General features: G+C 35.8%; 1 protein-coding gene across 4 annotated transcripts; it reads left to right on the top strand.

Annotated features, from left to right (window-relative positions):
* Positions 1-57: 57 nt before the first annotated feature.
* Positions 58-16,896, top strand: LOC114526068. Of its 4 annotated transcripts, none has more exons than XM_028547567.1 (15): positions 58-147; positions 884-997; positions 2,409-3,107; positions 3,312-3,459; positions 3,613-3,734; positions 3,920-4,128; positions 4,461-4,653; positions 4,801-4,895; positions 5,120-5,180; positions 6,196-6,423; positions 6,529-6,546; positions 7,362-7,496; positions 7,693-7,756; positions 14,424-14,533; positions 16,061-16,896. In XM_028547567.1, exons 3-15 carry the CDS (start codon positions 3,054-3,056, stop codon positions 16,646-16,648), a joined length of 2,025 nt encoding a protein of 674 aa, XP_028403368.1. In that variant the 5' UTR covers positions 58-147; positions 884-997; positions 2,409-3,053; the 3' UTR covers positions 16,649-16,896. The 4 variants fall into 4 exon arrangements, 3 of the variants coding, with proteins under 3 accessions (XP_028403368.1, XP_028403367.1, XP_028403369.1); XM_028547566.1 differs by having other exon boundaries at positions 884-2,624; positions 3,043-3,107; XR_003687300.1 differs by lacking the exon at positions 16,061-16,896 and adding an exon at positions 14,267-14,340 and having other exon boundaries at positions 884-3,107; positions 14,424-14,507.
* The last annotated feature ends 3,153 nt before the right edge of the window (positions 16,897-20,049 follow it).

The raw sequence follows: 20,049 nt of genomic DNA, 5'->3' as shown, positions 1-20,049 counted from the left end.
ACACTTTGGAAGTTTCAAGAGCTATTTGAGCAATGCAGTGGGTGTATTTCATGTTGTGAGATTAATATTCCGCTACGTAAAGCAATGCTTAGAATGTTTTGTATCAGTTGGTGGCAATGCATTTAATTATTTAACACTAAAATAACGGTAAAGATTGTTTCAAACTATAATTAGGGTCGGGGAAAATTAGTCCTTTCGTGCTAGATTCTCTCACTGAAAATATATTATTTCCATCGTAGAAATTGTAAATATAGAATTCGCTCATACTAGAATTGTTTCTTAAGAATTTTTGAAGTTCAATTAATTTAAGATTTATTATTTATTTTGGTCAATTTAATTATAAAGCAGCCTCGAGGGTCGGGATTTATAAATGTCAAGGGTTAAGTGTCATTAGTTAGATATATTAGCTGAAACCTAACTAATTTTGTCTACGAACTGCTGAAATTTGCTATGAATAGATACTTCCCGAATTTGCTTGAGTGCACACAAAAACAATACAGCTTGGAAACGAGGCGGATAATGAAATCTATTATCAGTGGGAAGGTTTGCATTGCCCGAGAATAAGTTCGGGAAGTGTCTTTACACGCTTCCTACATATTCTACAAGAATATTTAAATTTCTTTGGCCATTTCGGATTGCAAATGTACACAAGACGAACACATACTGAAGTAGCGATAAATGAATGGCAAAACAAAACCTTTCTTAAACAACATCAGAAAAAACCTGTCAAAATATGGTAAATAATCCGGTAGAAGTAGATTTATTGTGGGCAGTTGTGGAACAGGAGCCTTTCAAAAGAATTGTTTTGACATTTAAAAACTGAATGTGATTGCTTAGTTTAAAGCTCATGCGTAACTTAAGTGTTGGAATGTTTTGAATTCAGATCAGTGAGAGAAAGGGTGCAATGTGATCCTATGAAGTGATGATAAGGAAACAATAATCCATAAATATTTCGAGGATATACTCTGATAGACCTGAAAAAGAAGGTAATAAAATGGTAAGATAAATAAATAAATAATGAGATAATTAAAGAAATAGTGGAATTTCTGAAGCTGATCTACTTGTTTACAGTCAAAGCTTATAGACCAACATTTCAAATCCTAAGTCTGCCTTAAATTCCGGCCAACTTTAGGTCATTGTGTTTTCTAACCTTTCCGGCCCTTTTTCGCTTATTCAAATATTGTAACATTTGTGTATACCTTAAAATATTTGTGTATATAGCTATAGAACCCATCCATCAGGGTCGGATCATTTCTGAACAATACAGCTATTTAGTAAACATTGGTCAAATTTTTACATTTCATTATGACTTATTTGAAAGTCATTTGCTGAGGTTTAATTTCCATTTTAAAAGCGCGCTTTCTGCCTGGTTTTTCAATGGCCAAATCGAGGAATAGTCCAGTTATTTTTATCGTGCAGCGCATCCAATTAACCCGCTTGGTAGAGACGTCAATATCAATATGCCATATTAACGTAGCAGTCCAGTTATCATACTGCACCAGTAGCTGTTATTCTAAGTAAAGCAGTCTTGACCAATTCTCAGAAATCAGGGGCGAATTATAGCAGCGATAATTAATTAAAAAAAAGTGTTGTAACGCACGCATATTTTAGGTGCAACGTTGGAGTTTTCACTTGGTCGAAGGTTGAATTGAAAGACTCTGCGCCTGTCTGAAAATATCTGCCACCCCGAACTTGCATGAAATTATTTCGCTGCGACGCTGTCCTAAAAGATTTTTCAATGTGGAAATAAAACCTTGGGTACATTAGGAGCTGTGGAACCAGTGGAGTGATAGTAATATCTATTACTTACTGAAGTGTTAATTGCTGTCTGAAATATTTATTAAATGTTATATTATGTTATCGTATTTTCACGAAAATACCAATATTTTGTAGCTGTTCTCATGCAGATAGCTGAAATTTCTGGCTCGACAGCAGTAAAAAAAATTCGGTGTAAGCAAGACTATACCCATTAAAGAATGCCTGCGGTCCAAAAAGTTGGAATAAGATACGAAAAATCCTGGATACCCCTGTATTGACCTCTAACGTGGGCCAATATTTTGTTTGTGGGCTGGTTTCTTATCACGTCACACATGCACGTCGCTTCAATATGGTCATCATGTTTAGCCAGATATAATATGTAATTTTCGAACATTTTTGGTGCAATGAAACACAATTATGAAATGTGCAAGGATATTTTTAACTTAAGAAAGATCGTCCATCAATTCAAACTGAAGTAATAAACACGTAGCTAATCTACGACAGGATGTTTATTCAATACGAACCTCTGAAACGGGATCAAGAGTAACAAATAGTTTAGCATTTTTTATTAATTTATAATTTGTCATGAAATGAGTTTTTCAGCAATATATACAAGAAAAGAAGTCGACCTGATTTCTGAAATATTCCAGGAGGAATCTCAGGATGACACCAAATGGGCTCTACAAAGTAATTCCTGCAAGACCGCCACTAATGCTAAAAAATATGAGGTAACACCTACAGCATTAGGTATGTCAATGAGATAATAACAATAAGCTACGCCGTGCCAAAGACAAAGCTCTCAGTCTTCCAAAGTCAGATGAGTAGTGGGCTCCTTTCGAAGAAAATATTGTCTATTTGACGTTCAGGTAAGTAAATTGTAACAGTTTATTAAAATATAAGGCGTCAAACTTAACATGGACAGAAACTAATAATGGTCGAGTAGACTGATCCTCGAGATTCGCACGTTTAGATGTGATATTGAATTGCAAAACCGGTTTAGTATACAGCTCTTTCCTACTCTACTTATTTGAAAGCGAAAGAACCAACCACGCAAATAAGCTTTCTATCAAATTTTAAATTATTTTCCACGGTTCAAGCATCAAACATTTCTTAATATGCAAACATTAGGAACAATAGAAATAAAACATCTCAGCTCAATCTCAATTTGAAATTCAGCTAGACCAAGCTAACATTTTTCTGCTGGTTGTGCATGCAAATTCTATTTTTCACATGGTTCCATTTTGCGCACATTAATTGACGTTTTTACAAGATATGTATTTTCAGTTTAGGTAAAAATGTGGTCGTTTCTCATTCAAGTATTGATTTCAATACTTGTAATTGCGGGAAAGGTAAAATGTATAGTCTATGTATGGTTGCTTATGTTGATAAGGTCTCTCGACTTTATCTAAAACGGTGATTGGGGATTTGATTGAAGAAATTTTAGCTTTAGTAGATTAATTGGGAGCACGAAATCCATTGGAACTGTTGTAATTATTCACATCTGCAGACCAAACAATGTCATGATTAAATTTTTATGAACCTTGATTTCTTAGAACTTGCCTGTTCGTAGAACTCTAGAAACAGGGAGCTGTTCAAAATCAAACCATGGTGAAATGATATTGGTGAAAGATAGAAAGAACAAAGATGCCATTATAGTGTGTACTGAAAATAACGAAGTATTTAGCTGGAGAAAAACAGACAGTGCGTAACGTAGTTGAATATTTGTTATTGTCTTTATGTGGTGTCTAAAAAGCCCCGAAATTTGTAGTTTTTCACATTTGATGATTATTTGATTGCGAGGTTGGAATAGCCCAAAATGTAGAATTTCGTATTCAGTACGCCTTTATTTTCAAGATTCAAAACCTCTTGGTGAACATTTTGACCCCGGCTACGACTGTCTCGACATCTTGAAACACGATGCGAATTCTAAAGATGGGTTTTATTGGATCACCTTGAACGGCAATGTTCCGAAGAGGGTAATCAATTGTAATTTGTTAAAATAGCTAATGACTCTAATTAATAATAACATTGCAATAATTTAGTCACTAAGTTAGCTTTTGTAAACCCATATATCACATGATTGTGGTACATACATCAGCTAACAATAATTTATACCGTAATCAGGATCATGTTGTGACTGCAGTTGTCAACTATACTATAGGTCTACTGTGACATGACAACAGATGGTGGTGGATACATACTGGTTGGTTACATGAATGATACTGTGACTTGGAACGTTCCTTCAAATAACGAAACTGTTGAACCTTTCGGAGATCCTCATTGGTCCAGCGAGTTTGGTGATCTTCAAGTGATAGACTTTAGAATACAAGTTTCGTCCGATGATGATTTTGAGAACACAAAAGCTCATTGGTAATTGAAACAACGTGTTATTAACCAATATTAGCAACATAAAAGAAATGTGAGTTTGAAGGGGGGTGGATAATTGTGCGCATATCAGAAGAATGACATAAAGCGTAAAAGTTAAATCCAATGTAAAAGGCTACAGAGTTTTAAATAAATAATTTACAGAACAATAGCTATGGAAATATGTACATCAGTTACTGTAAAATCAGGATATACTCAATCTTTCAACACACAACTAATTTTGTAGTAAATGGGACAACAGTTAGGACATTTTAAAAGAAATATTAGTAATGCTTTATCTATTTATACTGACACAGAGAATGCCTCTGAATTTCTAGGGCATTTCGATTTCAAAACAAACGGTCACTAAAGAATCTGATGATCGTCAATCAAGGAGGATGTCCATACAACTTCCCAGGTGTTGGAGATATATTACATGTGAAAGATCTAATGACGGGTGGAATTGTAGGAAAACATTTCCCTTGTTCAATATTTGGAGCGTATTATCATCCGTTGGCGAAAATTGGTTGGGTAAGTAATTTATTTACTGTTTAGCAATAAACCTGAATTACTACAAAATAACGTGTCTTGATGCGAATTATGTTTTATATATACTTATTAATTTTTATTGTTTGGCTATCAAAGCCATGAAGATTTTTTTCATTCTTTTATTGCTAGACCATGATGAATAGCTGCTTAGATAAGTCATGTCCAAATGGATTTGCTTATCATCCCGTATTTCCAGTTCAAGTCGTTTATTCTGGAGGATTCAGGTTTGTTTTATCAAATTATTTTCAGAGTTATCATCCCCAACCGAGCGTACTAATTTCTGAGGTAAATTTGTCAAAGGAACAAAAACAAATTTGCCTGCCATTATGTCGAGCAATGCTATCTAGATGTTAGTAGGTTTTCAGATTATCCACCGTCAGAAGGCAGTTGATACCAAAAGACTCCTATAAAAAGACGTGTAATTATGCAGATGTCAATTACCTTTCAGTTTTGTCGCTGGTGAAGGTAGCAGGGCGTCTACGGCATTTTTTGGTTGTGACATGGGAAAGGTAATTAACATGTTTAAGACAAAACTGCTTTCCAGTTTTATTCTGGTTCTAGGTCATAAATTTCTAATAAAATTCTTCAGTTATGATCTATTGTCTTGATGTTACTAGGCAAGTCATTCTGAGTAAAAAAATGTATTCATGTGCAGTTATCATGGTTACGAGCTCCAGACACACTAAGAAATATAAAACGTTTGATGGATTTGATTCTATTTTGATTTATATAATTTTGTTTAGAGGCTAAACTAGGAAAATTTAATTTGGTGCAATTTTTGGTTTTGGAAAGCAATTTAATATACAACTTATACGATTTATTTAACCCTATTTTACTTACGCTAAACGAAACGCACTTTAAACGATAATATAGATTTTGCATATATTCATAAACTACAGCGAACAATAACACAATAGGACATCGATCACTTTTAATTATAGTTTATCTTAATAATTAAATAATTATTCGTTATTTTTCATATTCTTTGTAAAACTATATTTCTGCGGGAAAACGTTTTCAGGATCAATTCCTCATACCTTTAAGACTGAATCGATGGACATTTTGAATTATAGACCAACTTACGATCTAGGCAACAAGATAGAAATTAATCACCATTGATAAAAAGAGCATACCAAAATTAGTATATTCTCCAAGTTTGGCTGTAAAATGTCAAGTATTACGGAAAATATAGCCATGCAAAGTAGCCAATTTTGTACACTGTTTTAATACTAAGGCCGGAAGCGTTTAACTAATTTAGTTACACATTTCGGCTGCTGTAAAAAGGTATACAAAATAGCCAAATTCACATGGCTTTATTTTCCGTACTTTACAATATTTTGCAGCCAAACTTGGTAATTTTACTAAATTTAGTATAGCACTTTCTGGAAGTTTCCTTTCGGTTGCCTAAATCAAAAGTTGGTCTGTTATGCAAAATTATCTCCAAAATTAACCATTAATAATTGATAGATCGTAATTTTGCTGTAGTGGACCACTTTAAGGAAATATATTCGACTTACGTTTCAGTGTTGTGCATGTTATGGACCACGTGGTGGAAGAAATGTTTATTGTCTCAAAGGATGTCAAGCAACAAATGGTGGTACAATAACAAAACATGCCTCAGCTTGGTTCTGGGTCAGATCAAATCCTCCTCGTAAAGTAAAGGGAAAATGCATGGAGTATCAAATTGAAGACGAGAATGGCGATAGTGGTGTCTGGTATAAACTAGTTGGGGACGATGATATGCCTGTTAAAGTAAGCGTATGTCCAATTAAAGTCTTCTGAAAACCAAATTCTCAATTTTACTGGATATGAAAATATATTGTTATGTTGATATGATTCTTTCTTGAACTTTATTAGGGACGTTGTGGGAATGAGGTGAGTCTCTGCTAAGTCATTTAAAGAAATTCACAAAATAGATTTCTGCCTCCTGAAACGACATAATAATACACATACTTTATAATATCACTTTGTATCAAAAGTCGAAACCGGAGAGTGCTTACTACCAAACATAATTTCATTCTTTCCTAGCATTTGCTCTGCTTTTTAAGGTTGGTCCCTAGAGTGCGTTAATCCTTCGTGAAACCTTCGGTGAATTTTTTTTATTTCACTCCGAATGCTTTGCAAGTCGTTTAGTAGCAACCGGACAATTTTGAAAAAAAGTTATCGATAATTTTAAAAAAAAATTATCGATAGGATTTTTTTCAAATTTCGTTAAACGATGTTTTCACTTTTAATTTTTTGTATTAATAACTAGATAAGCAAATCAGTTACAAACACTTGTGGTTATATCGGAAAAATACAATCACTACTGTTTGTTACTGATTTGCATAACAATTAAAGAGGAATTTCGCTTTAAACTAATCGCCATATTTGTTTACATTTTTTGGGCAAAGCCAATCAGAATAACTTAATTTTAAATACTTCATGTAAAATGATATATATTAAACTTTTTATCAAAATTTATGCATTCTGATTGGGTTATTCAAAATGTAAACAAAAATAATGATTGGTTTAAAACGAAATCTTCCCCTGTTGATTTGCATATCTATTCGAAATTTCACAAGTTCTTTGCTCCGCTCGTGTAAACATTACTTTTCAAACACTAGTCCTTCTATTCCCTGAAAATTGTAGTAGACATTACATTCAATCTGCGAGTGAATCGAAATGGACATTTGTAATACTTTTCACAGGGTATTGTGGGCAACAATGATGATTCAATCAAGAGTATCGGTGCTGCTGATGGATTTTTAGCCTATAATACCACAGATGAATCTCTTCTTTTCAGAAAAAACAACACATGGAAAGCTCTAGCAGAAAAAGACGAGGTTTGAAAAAAATATTTGCAAATAGCTGGAATATATTTTATTGTGCATTTTATATTCATGGGTTGATAAATGGTCGGGTGGACGGATGGACAGATGGACGGAGGGATGAATCAGTTAACGGGGTGGATGGATAGAAATAGATTAGAAAATTAATATGATAATATTTATTGATATTTACTTATCGTTCTCTTTAAAGCTTTTGCAGATGAAGGAACAATTGCGATGGGTAACAAAGCATACAGTTGATATATTTCTAAACCGTAAGTTTTATGCATTTTCTCTTCAACTAATAATTCATTTAATAATATATTTATCATAATATTTCCGCATTTTTGTTTTCACTGTCATAATTTTAGTTGATTTCACATTCACTCAAAACAATTTTTCATTGCAAAACAAAAAATACGGATCCAATAAATTGTAGGAGGCCAAAAAGACACCAACCGCAATGAAATTTTATTCCGCGTTCGTAAATTTGTCGTAATTTTTATACCAGAAAAATCGGAACATTTTTTCCTTATATTTTTTCCTTTTTTTGTGTGCAATTGAGGTATTGAAAGAAGTGTGTTCATTGCTGTACGCAAATATTTCCCTGTTCAATTATCTTATCCTGTTGAAATAAATAACTTAATGCATAAGGAAAGAATGAGGAGCCTTATAGTCTAAGTTCCAAATTCTAGATCTCGGACGGATGATGTGCAACGATTTTATTACACGCGAAATTAAAAAAAAGGGACTGGTAATCAGCAGCCTTCTGATTAGGTAAAACAAAGGAATGGTATTTTTGAGAACGTCGGTAAATATTAACTACATTAGGAGTGTATACATTACGTTATTTCTTTTTACCTTTTTAGTGCAAAGTTTCTGTGACACTTTGCAGTATTGTGGTGAGTGGCGAAAATTCACATCAGACAGTCAGACAGTCAGTCAGTCATAGTGTAAACTCCGGGGGGCGGAGTGTTTTTATGCGTATAGTAGCTTTTTGTATATAATCAGTAATTTAAAGTTTTTAAATCAGTTTAACTTGCTTTATTTATTAATTCTCTACATCCCTTTTGCTAAGTTCACCAAAATATTGAGGAATTTTGACGGTTACTGTAAATTTTAAAGCATTGCTTTTCCGCGGTTTGGGTTTTGTTTCAAAGGGATTTGCGCAGATTTACCCCCGGAACACCCGATTTTTTCCTATACGTCGCAACTGCGCATGTGCCGTCGAGCCTTCAACATTATTCACGATGTAAAGAAACGAGGAGCGACGAGCATTGCTTCAAAACATTCCGAGCGTAAAAATCGTGCAATTCTTTGAGAGTCTACGCAATTTATCAACTTATGTTATGAATTGCGAGCATTCAATTCGACACAAATATAATTGGAAGGTTTATTCCATAAATAGAGCTAATAGGTTAGGAAGAAAGTCAAACGACGCTGTGTTGTTTATGTATTGATAGATCTCTTACACGAATGACGAATATATATTATGTCGATATATAGCAAGTCGATACTCGATACCTGGTATTCTGCATACAGTACATAAATGATACTATACAAAACGGACATTTTGTGCAGTAATCAAATCATTTTGGCGGTATACAGTATTGATTATATGTATATTGTTTTGTATCGATTTAGCTACGCGTCGAAGTATCCACATCATAGACATAATATGCACCGCGGTTTATTTACATTATTTACAACGCAACTATTTTGGCTATTCTTATGAAATGACGATAAATTGTTGCCATCATATAAATGTAGTGAATGTAGTCACAGTTGTTTGACGAAGAAAAGAGACTAAACTGAGAAAATCGCGTCCGGTTTACATGGGCAACTAAAATTATAATTTAATAGTGACAATATCCGCGGCTAACGTAACTTGAGTACTTTGAATAATTTCCTTTTGATTAATGTTTAACCTAGTTCATTATATTTTTACTGGCATAAGTCAAAATGTTTATGTTGGGAAAACGTGTTGCTTAGGTATTACAGGGCATGAAAACTTTGCACTATCCTTGGATCCCTAGTTTAACCTTACCATTACCTTTTTTAACCTATGTCTAAAATGGCGGACGTATGTCCTAATAGAAGCAGCATGTTAAGTGATAAAAACTCCGTTATTGATTGGAATCTCGACGTAATCTCTAATCATATAGTCTAGGAAAACATTAGCTATGATGGAAAGAGATTGGTATGGCATGACAGCTACGAAACACTACAAGATTTTATTAATACTGGTTTTGTGCAACGTGGCAAATGGTGCTCTCCCGGCGGTAGTTCAAAAAGATTCGAGAGCCATATTTCTGATTTAACAGTTACATGGTATCCTGGTAAACTAAATTCTCTTGTATTTGGTGGTACAGACGGTGAGAAGTCTAAGGATTATTTCATAAATGACTGCTTATCTTTAAAACCGGCCGAAAATGTACAACAATCGAATTTTCGCTCTGCTGAATTTAAAGCATACATGGATGATCTTAAGTTTGACACTGAAATTTTACAAAGTAGAGTTGATTCAGTGCAATCCTTTATTAATGCATGGGGAGATCAAACTCCAACAATTATTGAAAAATTGGAAAATGAAGTTATTCGTTTGCGTGCTGTTCTTGAGGAGGAAAAAACTAAAAACTCTGTCTTGGACCTAAAAGTCCAACATTTGAATGAAGAGCTCGAGAAAATCAAATTCTTTATTCATTATTCCCCGAAGGATGTAGTCAAGCCTATTGAACCGGATAATAATGACGAGTCTATTGTTATGGTTGAAAGCGAGAACACACGGGATAGGTGTCAATCAATGTCCCCAAAGTCACCCTCGGTTACTGGGCCCATTCCAACCTTACCCAAAACCTTAAATGGAAACCGCAATTCCGAATCTGCCCCCCCCCCTATGCCTTCTATGATTACCCTCACTACAGAGCTCGGCCTGTCAAAACCCTGGTGTAGCCCCTAATGATAGCGTGGATAAAAACTTAACGATACCTGATGCTACTTCGTATAAAATTCCTACTCGTATTACTACTCGATCCAAAAATGTCTATGATAAAAGGAACTATGGTGGTGATAATGTTAATGGTCATACTCCTTCAAACTGTATTTACATTAATGGTGGCTCCAAAATTAAGGCAAGACTCCCTTCGTTTTTTGTAACCAACGCATGTCACGTAACAAATAAAATTGATGAACTCGCCAGTGTCATTGAGTTAAACAATGCTGACATCACCATAGTAACAGAATCCTGGCTATCAGAAAGTATCCCTTCATCGGTGGTAAACATCGGAAAGTCCTTTAATATATATCGTAAAGATAGACCTACCCCTGGGGGCGGCATTCTTGCCTATGTAGATAACTCTATACCAACAAAAAGACTCCACCATCTTGAGACAAATGATATGGAACTGCTCTGGCTTATACATAATCCAACGAGAATGCGAAGACCTTATAGCTGCATAATCACTGCTGGAGTATATTTCCCCCCGAGTAAGTCTGCTAATGAAGCCAAAGGTTTCACGGAATATATAACAAAATGTCTCGACTCCATACTTAAGGATAGACCATCAACGGCTATAGTAGTTACATGAGACTTTAATCATTTGAACCCAAGTCAAATTTGTCAAAGGTTCAGTTTGCGGAAGGCAGTTATTACCCCTACTCGTGGCTCAAATACTATGGACCAACTCCTTACGAATATGTCCAAACTCTACAACAAAATGCTACATCTTCCCCCCCTGGGTCGATCTGACTACCAATAAATCCTTTTCACACCATCAAATCAAGTAAATCAAAGCAAGGCAACAACAAGATCTGTGAGAAATCTACATCCTGGAAACATAAGAGCACTGGGTCTCGCACTCAATCTAGAAAATTGGGAGGATGTCTACAATGCGGATGATGTGGGTGATAAGGTACAATGTTTTAATGAAATCATTGGAAATATGCTGGATACTTATACTCCGGAAAAATGTATACGTATGCACCCAAATGATAAAGAATGGATGACACCTTATATTAAGACTCAAATTAGAGCAAGGCAAAAAGCATATACTAAAGGAGATAAAAATGAATACAGGAAACTTTGTGCCAAGGTTGCTCATTTAATTTCAAATGCTAAACAAAGGTATTATGAGATTAAAGCAAGCTCTACCCGCTCTTCTAATCCAAGGAAATGGTTCAAGTGTATTTACTCATTGTGTGGAGCCGAAAAACAATCCTCTCCCACACCAACACATGCAACACAAATGGAAGTAGAGTCAATGGCGAACAAGCTACTTGATGCATTTATTACCCCCTGGGCCAATCGAGAATCAAACTCACTAGCAGCTAGGGCTGCGGACGTAGAAATTATAGATCGCGAACCGCCTTTACCTAGTATCGGACAAGTAAAGACAATACTAAAACGTTTAAATCCGAGGAAAGCATCCGGTGCTGATGGGGTTCCTGCTTGGGTATTAAAGCGTTTTCACGAAGAATTAGCTCCGAGTATTCATGAAATTATATGCGCTAGTATCCTCCAATGCAAATATCCAAGCTCCTATAAACATGCTCTGATCAGCCCCATTCCGAAGGTAAACACCCTTGAGGATTTAAGTACCGACTTCAGGCAGATTTCAGTCTTACCGCAAGTGGCCAAAGTCCTGGAGAAGCTACAATTACGATTAAACCAGGCTGATTTTAAAGTAAAACCAACCAGCACGCAATTGCGAGGGGTAGATCAACAGTGAGTGCACTGACAAGTATGACTCAAGATTGGTATGATGCCACAGATCAAGGTAGCCCATATGATAGTGTACATGCGTTGTTTATAGATTTCCGAAAAGCGTTTGCTCTCGTAGATCATGAGATTCTTCTAACGAAACTGGGAAATATGGGGATAAATAAGTCATTCTGGTTATAGTGTCAAAGTTTTCTGACCAACCGAACACTGCAAGTTAAGGTTCCCTAAATGTTCTCTCTAGAGTTGAAGCAGTACCAGCTGGTGTCTCGCAGGGAGCGCGCAGTTATCTCACCTACGCTATTTAACATTTACATTAATGATATGGAAGATTGTATCCCAAGTGAACTTTCAATATCCACATGTAAATATGCCGATGATTGTAGCCAATACGAACTTGTTTCTACTGGATTAAAATAGTAAAATGCAGGAAGTATTGAATTCGACTTGGAAGAATGGGCTACTCAGAATAAAATGCAGCTGAATACCGGTAAGACAAAGGATATGTGGATTGGATTTACGAGATCAAGTTCAGCTCCCCCAAGTATTAGTATAGGAAATGAAACGATTGAAAGAGACACAAAATTCAAACTTCTTGGGGTTACCATGCAAAACGACCTTAAATGAAAATCTCATGTACAAGATATCGTTAAGAAGGCAAGTAAAAGAATCTATTTTGTCAGGGCTTGTAGAAAACCAAATCTTCCAAGTGATATAGGACTAATGACCTATTGTACAAAGATAAGACCCATTCTGGAATATGGGGCGCCAATCTGGGCAGGCATACCAGATTACCTAAAGGAGGACATCGAAAGAGTACAAAACCGCTGTCTAGATATCATTGGATTACCAAGGAATAAAATCGAGTCACTTGCATCAAGAAGAAACTATTTAACAAGTAAAGAGTATGAAAATATGCACTAAATTCAGAAAATCATCCATGAAAGAAACTGATCTGTAGTACAAATGTAAATGAACACAATCTAAGAACAGGCTGTAACCCTCTTTCGGCGCCTTTTTTATCGACAGATAGACATAAACTTTTATACCGAGAGCTGCCTGGCTGAAATATGTTAATGTACATAGTAAAAACTAATTAACTAAAAGATGTTTCATAAGAAATCTCCTCTTTTGCGATGTCCCCGTAAATTCCACACACGTCAATCTGGCATCCCGAACCCGCGATTTCCTTTGGCGAGGAAACAAAGGCTCGCCGATAATCGAAATCAGAAATTTTTCTGGTTGGTGGTCGTTCGTCATGATATAAAATGAATATAATATAAAACGTTGTTATAAAATAAATGAATTAAGTCAGGATTTCTGACTTCCAGGTATGGTTTTTTTCAGAGCCTTTTTTCCAGAGGAAATCGCGGGTTTGGGGGACGAGCTTGCACAGACGTACCCATCGCCCCTCAAGCTTTTCAGTTATAATACATTTTTAAATCAATGGCGTTATTGCAATATGATTGGCTCTTGACCGACTGGTTACAGCCTAAATTGGCAAAAATGATTTTAACATTTCTGACCTGATAGTCGAAATCACTCTCTGTGTCAAACACAATGATTTAAAAACTCAGAAGATAAAGCAAAAAAATAGTGGAAGCGGAAGAATTTTTCGGTCGTTGACACAACTGCGCTAATTAATTTCAGGCTACAAGGAAAATGGGAAAGGCAGTCCAAAATATTCTACATTTAAAGGACAAATTTGAAAATATACTGTAAAATTATTTGCTTCGAAACATTGTAGAGCGCAAAGAGCTATGAAATGACAGTGAAATATTATGATATGATATTTGATTTTATCTTGAATGGCACACTTTTATTCAAGCATAAAATTCATTTGATCTCAACATGATAGCAAATTCGAATGTTTAAAGAGGGCCGTGGCTGGGCAGTGCTTTCACAAGATTGGCAAATCCTCCCCCCAACCACCCCCTCCCCCCACACCAACAGCCTAATTTCAATGTGGGCAGGGAGGTGATTGTGTTCATTAATGGTACTTGCTGAGAAATGCTTCATAGAAAGAAACTACCCCCCCTGCCAACAGACTCAATTTTAATTCTTGCAGGGGGTTGATTACTTTCGTTTACTGTTCTTCCTGAGTCACTTGACGCAAAAACAATGGAGTTATCCTTCTGATAGGTATTCTGTGACTTCTATACCGCGCATGCTCCATACAATATCTTGTCAGAGTTTCAATCAAAATTATTCCATCGTCTTAACAGGTACTTTGAAGATTTTGAGTTGTAAATCTTTGGCTGAATTAAACCCACGTATTCAAAGCGGAGTTTATACCTTTCCATTTCAAGAAGATTGGAAGTCATTAGGGAAAAAGGTATACAATGATAGAAAGCTGTACACACGTCGCGGGTGACTCGCGCACTCCTTTTTACGTGTCTGATCTACTTGGCGTGCGTGCATTTGAAAGGCAGAAAAAATTCAAATTTCGTTTCCGAAAGCTATATCCAAAAGTCCATATATTTATAACATATTTTATCAAAATTACTAACATTTCTAATTGAACGCTTTTTTGTGACGGAAATGAGGCATATGGTTGCATGAAATTCAATATGCTTTAAGGGATCAGCCGAGAATTAAAAAACATCGAGTCATCGAGAGTGTGATAGTGAACTAAACTCTTGAAATGTTAAATAAGTTTACTGATCGGCCGACGAAGTGGAATCACGAATGAAAACAAAACACGTTCTACTTTATGCCCAACGAATAGACCCTTTCGATAATCACGTCACAACATTATCGTTTTAAATTTTATAGCCACCTTAACCGGGATGAATTTCTCTGACAACCTATGCGCAAAGGTTGCGCACCTTCTTCAATACATGCATGAAAAAGAATTTTTAATTTTGACCAATAAATGTGGAAATAAGTCAAAACACTAAAACAAGGCTACCAGGCCATGGCCGGCAGCTTCGTTCTTGTGTTTTGGCTTATTTTCACACTTGTTTGTCAAAATGAAAAATTATTTTCATGCATGTGTTGAAGAAGGATGTTTTGCACCATGCGCATTGGTTGTCGAGTAAAACTTGAAATCTATCTCGGTTAAGGTGGCTCAGATTTAAAACGATATTGTTGGAGTTAATAGGGTGATTTAGGACGAGGACGTGAACGTCAAAGACGACGTAAAAATCGCGAATAAATGGCGTGATGCGCCAAAATATGGACATGCCACGCCATTTACCCGCCATTTTTACGTCGTCTTTGACGTTCACGTCCTCATGCTAACTTTCCCTGATAAGTTCACGGCAACTAGGTTTATAATTCATTGCAATTATCGCTACTCTGGTTTAATGAATAAAAGTAAGCACCACAGAAAGATGTCTAGTGTTTTCAGGAGTGCCACTAGCCTAGAGTGTCGAAACGGTGGGTCGTGAATGTATTCTTTAATGCATGATCAGATTATTGTAAATCTTCCTAGTGTTAATAAACGTATTTTCAGCTACATTTTTTTATCTATGTATGATGATTACTTTGATTAATTAACCAGAGTTGCGATCATTGCGATGGATGTTCTACCTTTCCATGTTCCACCCAATCAGTGCCATACAGCCATACAGCCATACGTGTTATTTCCTTTGTCCCTGAGAAAGTTATTCTTTGCCAAAAAATAAAAGTAAAAAGAAACTCACCGAGAAAATTGTCAGCTATGCAAGGCTACAATATCATTAGGCTCTATCGTTAATCTCTTGGGAGATTTCAGTAATGAAGCAATCAATGGCTTAATACAAATTGAAATTTGCAGTTTTTCCATTTTAAAAAAATTAATAACCTTTTCACAAACCAGTTACTTCAATTTGACGTATTAGCTTTATTCTTGATATTTTGCTCTTACTGTGATACGCAGGTATACTGTGATATGCCTTCAGGCTGGAGTCTTATTGCACGACTATCTAACGCGGATAAACATGTCAATGATAACAGTGATTTGGAGAACGTATCAAACCGAAATCCCACTGGTAACCATGATATGATATCTGCTGGATGGAGATATGTGAAAGGGAATGAAATAAAAATTACAAGAAGTGATGATCCGACGCATACAGCCTTATTGGTCACTGTTAAAAATTGCTTTGGTCCACAGAAAAGAAGTCTCGTTCAGTTCCTTCTTGAAATTTCCAGGTCCAGTCATCAATGTGATTATCGATGTGAAGTCAAATATGGTGGTCAGTACCAGAGCACTGCTGGTTTTGAAATGCACAATTGCAACGGTAAAAGTCAAAGCAGCAATCAGCTTGGTTTTAGATGCCGCTGGAATTCAACAAACATCGGAGCGATGATGATGATTGGCGGAGGGGGAAGAAACTGTGATAAAGCATATCACGGGATTCTTTTTTCTTTTACTCGTGGACGCCCAGTATTTCAAAACATGGATTTTGGATCTTTTAGAAAGAATATTGAAACTAAATATGATTTGAATATATGGATCAGATAAATGCAGTGCAGAATTATTTTATATCATATGATTTATCAGTAATATGATTATTTCAATATAAATCATATTCATCATATAAATAAAATATGATTATTTGAAACTATCTATAGACAGTAATAAGTTGTGCAGATTATCATAGCTAGAAATTTATTACGTGACTGCGTCCTACGACCGACATAATAGACGGTTTTGTTTTTTTAGAATAATATTATGTAAATTTGAATTAAATTTGCCTTTAATTCCTCTTATTTTCTCTTACGCCTCATACTTAAGCCCCGTTTACACTACACTTGATTTATTGGCACGGCACGGTAAAAATGGGTACCCGTGCTTATTTCATTAGTGTCCGGCCTTTGTTTTTGTAGTCTGAACACTAATAAGATAGCACCCATTTTAGCCCTGCCGTGCCAATAAATTGACGGTTCCTTACATTTTAAATTTTCGCACAGCAATACAACATTCCTGCAAACTACTTTGATATATTATATGAGACCGCTGATTTATTTGGTGCTGTAGACTTGGAAATTGCAATGCGAAATGCAAAATGTGAAATTGAGGCATGTGCAAATCGTATGTGAGATTTCAAAAAAAATTCTTTTTTCGATACCTGAATATGACCATGCTATTCGTTTTAAATTTTTAAAGAATATTTTTGGGACTGAAACTTACGAATGAATTTAAAGGTTTCTTAAACTTTATAGAGTTACCTAAAATATCCAAATGTGAGTTGTTATAATCTATTTGGACTAAATTCTTACCACTATTCTCACTCTAGTTTGGTTGTAAATGGCGTACGTATAATTAGTACCAAGGGAATCAGTCAGAAATAAGACGAATGAATGAGATGTACCCCACCCCTGACGTTACGGCCGTATCATGAAGGGAACTCAGATGAGAGGAGGAGAGCGTGCTTTCCGAGTTATTCTCAGAAACATTTTTGGACTATCTGCGCTAAATTTGCGAAGAAAATGAATTAATGTAGAAAGGGTATGTTCATCAGGTGATTGCACTGAATATAAAGCTTACTTTTTTAGTTAAAATTTACTTTTTTTTCTCTTGAGTTGATTGTATTGTTTGGTTCACTTGAGAAAATTTCGTATGGCATTTATTAACTTCAATAGATTTTTCAGTTTCAATTATTTAATCAATCAACATTTTACAACATTGGCTAAATAACTTAGCATCAAATATGGTATAACAACTACCTAAATTAGACAAAAACACTTCTCGACGTTTCGATCTGAGGGCCTTCGATCCAGGGCCGTAACTAGAACGATAATTGGAGGGGGGTTTATTCATATAATCAGTTCTGCCCGACGGATTTCCATTGTGAGCTCTTGCACTTACAAAAGAAATCCGTCGGGCAGAACTGAATATATGAATAAACACTCCCCCCCCAATTATCGTTCTAGTTACGGCCCTGCTTCGATCGTCAGGAGAATTCAGTAAACTAATTGTCATGACGAAGGTCAAAACGTCGTCAAAGTGTTTTGTCTATTTTAGGCAGTTGTTATACCACATTTGATGCTAAGTTGTTTGACGACGCTGGCCACGGTGCTCCCTGTTCATGTTGGCTAAGTAAGTTAACATAATAAATTAGGCATGTTATCGGTTTCAGTAATGCCATTTCGAATAGATATCATTCCTTGTTATAACATGGAAGCTAACTCCAATTGGTCGTTTTGGGACATTGTCCTGTTGTGTGCAGGTTTTTAAAGGAGATTAAAGGCAATGATTTTTCTCCCCTCTTTCCGTCGTCCTTGTTGTAGATGATTTTTTTCAGTCCTTATTTCCTGGTCTTTTTTCGTTTCCTTCTCTTTCTGGGGTGGGGGGCAATCTCTTATACTTAATTAATATTTTAGATCGATTTTCTTACGTCCTAACAACGTTTCTTTGCTATAAAGCTCAATTCTCATGTCGACGAGTGACGATGTACATTTACTGACATTCTTTTCTATTTATATTCTTTTCTATCGCTTACCCATGTCGCATGAGACAAAGGCAAGTGGAAGTTCTACGCCTCTGTCTGAACAATAGTTACATAAAAATTGTTGCTTGCCCAAGCTAGGGGGTAAAAAAGAAGACCTGAAAAAGCTGCCCATGATATTAACTTCTTATTACCCGAGCGCGAGGTCTTTACCGGGAAATATCGGACCGAGGTCTTTTTGTACAGACCGAGCTCGAAGAGCGAAGAGCGAGTAAGCCAGGTTAATAAAAAGTTTATTATATGGCATACGACATGTAATTGCACTTGAAACAAGCAAGAAATGGACAAATTCGTGTTAGTATACGTAGCCGGGTACGCGTTTGATAAAAACAAAAACAAAATATTGAATTATATAGTTTTCCTGAACTGTCTGGAGACGTCTTATTAATTTCAAAGCAATTAAATTTTTCCTTGAACATTGGTTTGTGCCTTTGTCATCCAGCATTTGTTTGTTCTCTCATCCCGTAATGGATCGCCGGTAACGCCGTTCCATTATGGGAAACTAAGGCCCCGTTTACACTATACCGGATTGCTTCCGGAGTGGGTCACATTTTGTAGGTATTAAAAGGCAGTAAAAAATTTTACTGTCAGAGATCGAAACAAATATACCAAAAACTATCAAAATAATAAGTATACGCTTCTAACCATTGCCCTTTAAAGGCAAACGAAGATATCGTGACAAGCGAATCCGGTGCAGTGTAAACGAGGCCTAATCGACCGCTGAAAATTCTTCTCAGCGAATCACTGAGCTCCATTTCACCGGAAGTGACGCTTGCCTGCAAATGTAAGAGAACAAATATTTAACTATATAATTTTATACTCCTCACTTTTATTCATAAAGAAATAATTAGTTTTACACTATTAATAAATAAACTCTCTGACTTACACCCTCCCGGCGAAGCTCATTTTAACCATCTGTAGCTATTTAATAATTAGACAACGAGTCCAAGTTGTCTATGAGCGATAGTCAACGAAGGAGAAGCCTGAGTTTACTTTTTGCTCATAGACATCGAAGGCAAGTTGTCTAATTGTTTTAGTATACACCCTGTACCTAGATATATTAATTTCGAGAAAATAATCGATACACCGCAATTACACCGAAAAATAATTTAATTAATTCAATTTTATACGGTCGCGCGAGCGAATTTTTCCCAAACGTTCACCATCACGAATAGACAATGGTTGAGTAGCCAATCAGAATGTAGGATTTGTAATAGACAATACTCGGGTGTATATTAAAAATAGTTACTCACAAAGCTTATAATACTAATAATAGCAAGGTGATATATGTTAGTTGGGACCTTCAGTTCTGTTGCTTATAATATAAGTTGTACAGTTCTATTAGGCGACATGCTAACACTTTAATTAAATGGAAATGAAATGACCTTTCTTAAGACCTGGTTCCACGGGTGCT

This window comes from Dendronephthya gigantea, unplaced genomic scaffold, assembly GCF_004324835.1.
Source record: "Dendronephthya gigantea isolate DGI-Jeju-01 unplaced genomic scaffold, DenGig_1.0 000037F, whole genome shotgun sequence".
Taxonomy (NCBI): Eukaryota; Metazoa; Cnidaria; class Anthozoa; order Malacalcyonacea; family Nephtheidae; genus Dendronephthya; species Dendronephthya gigantea.
Note: the sequence above shows the minus strand (reverse complement) of the source record. Positions and strands in the feature narration are given on the sequence as shown.

Excerpts from the sequence above, each read along its gene's own strand:
- LOC114526068 (XM_028547567.1), top strand. The coding sequence starts at position 3,054 with ATGTGGTCGTTTCTCATTCAAGTATTGATTTCAATACTTGTAATTGCG. Across the intron at positions 3,108-3,311 it reads TACTTGTAATTGCGGGAAAG|AACTTGCCTGTTCGTAGAAC; the intron begins GTAAAATGTATA and ends TTGATTTCTTAG. Across the intron at positions 14,534-16,060 it reads GGAAGTCATTAGGGAAAAAG|GTATACTGTGATATGCCTTC; the intron begins GTATACAATGAT and ends TGTGATACGCAG.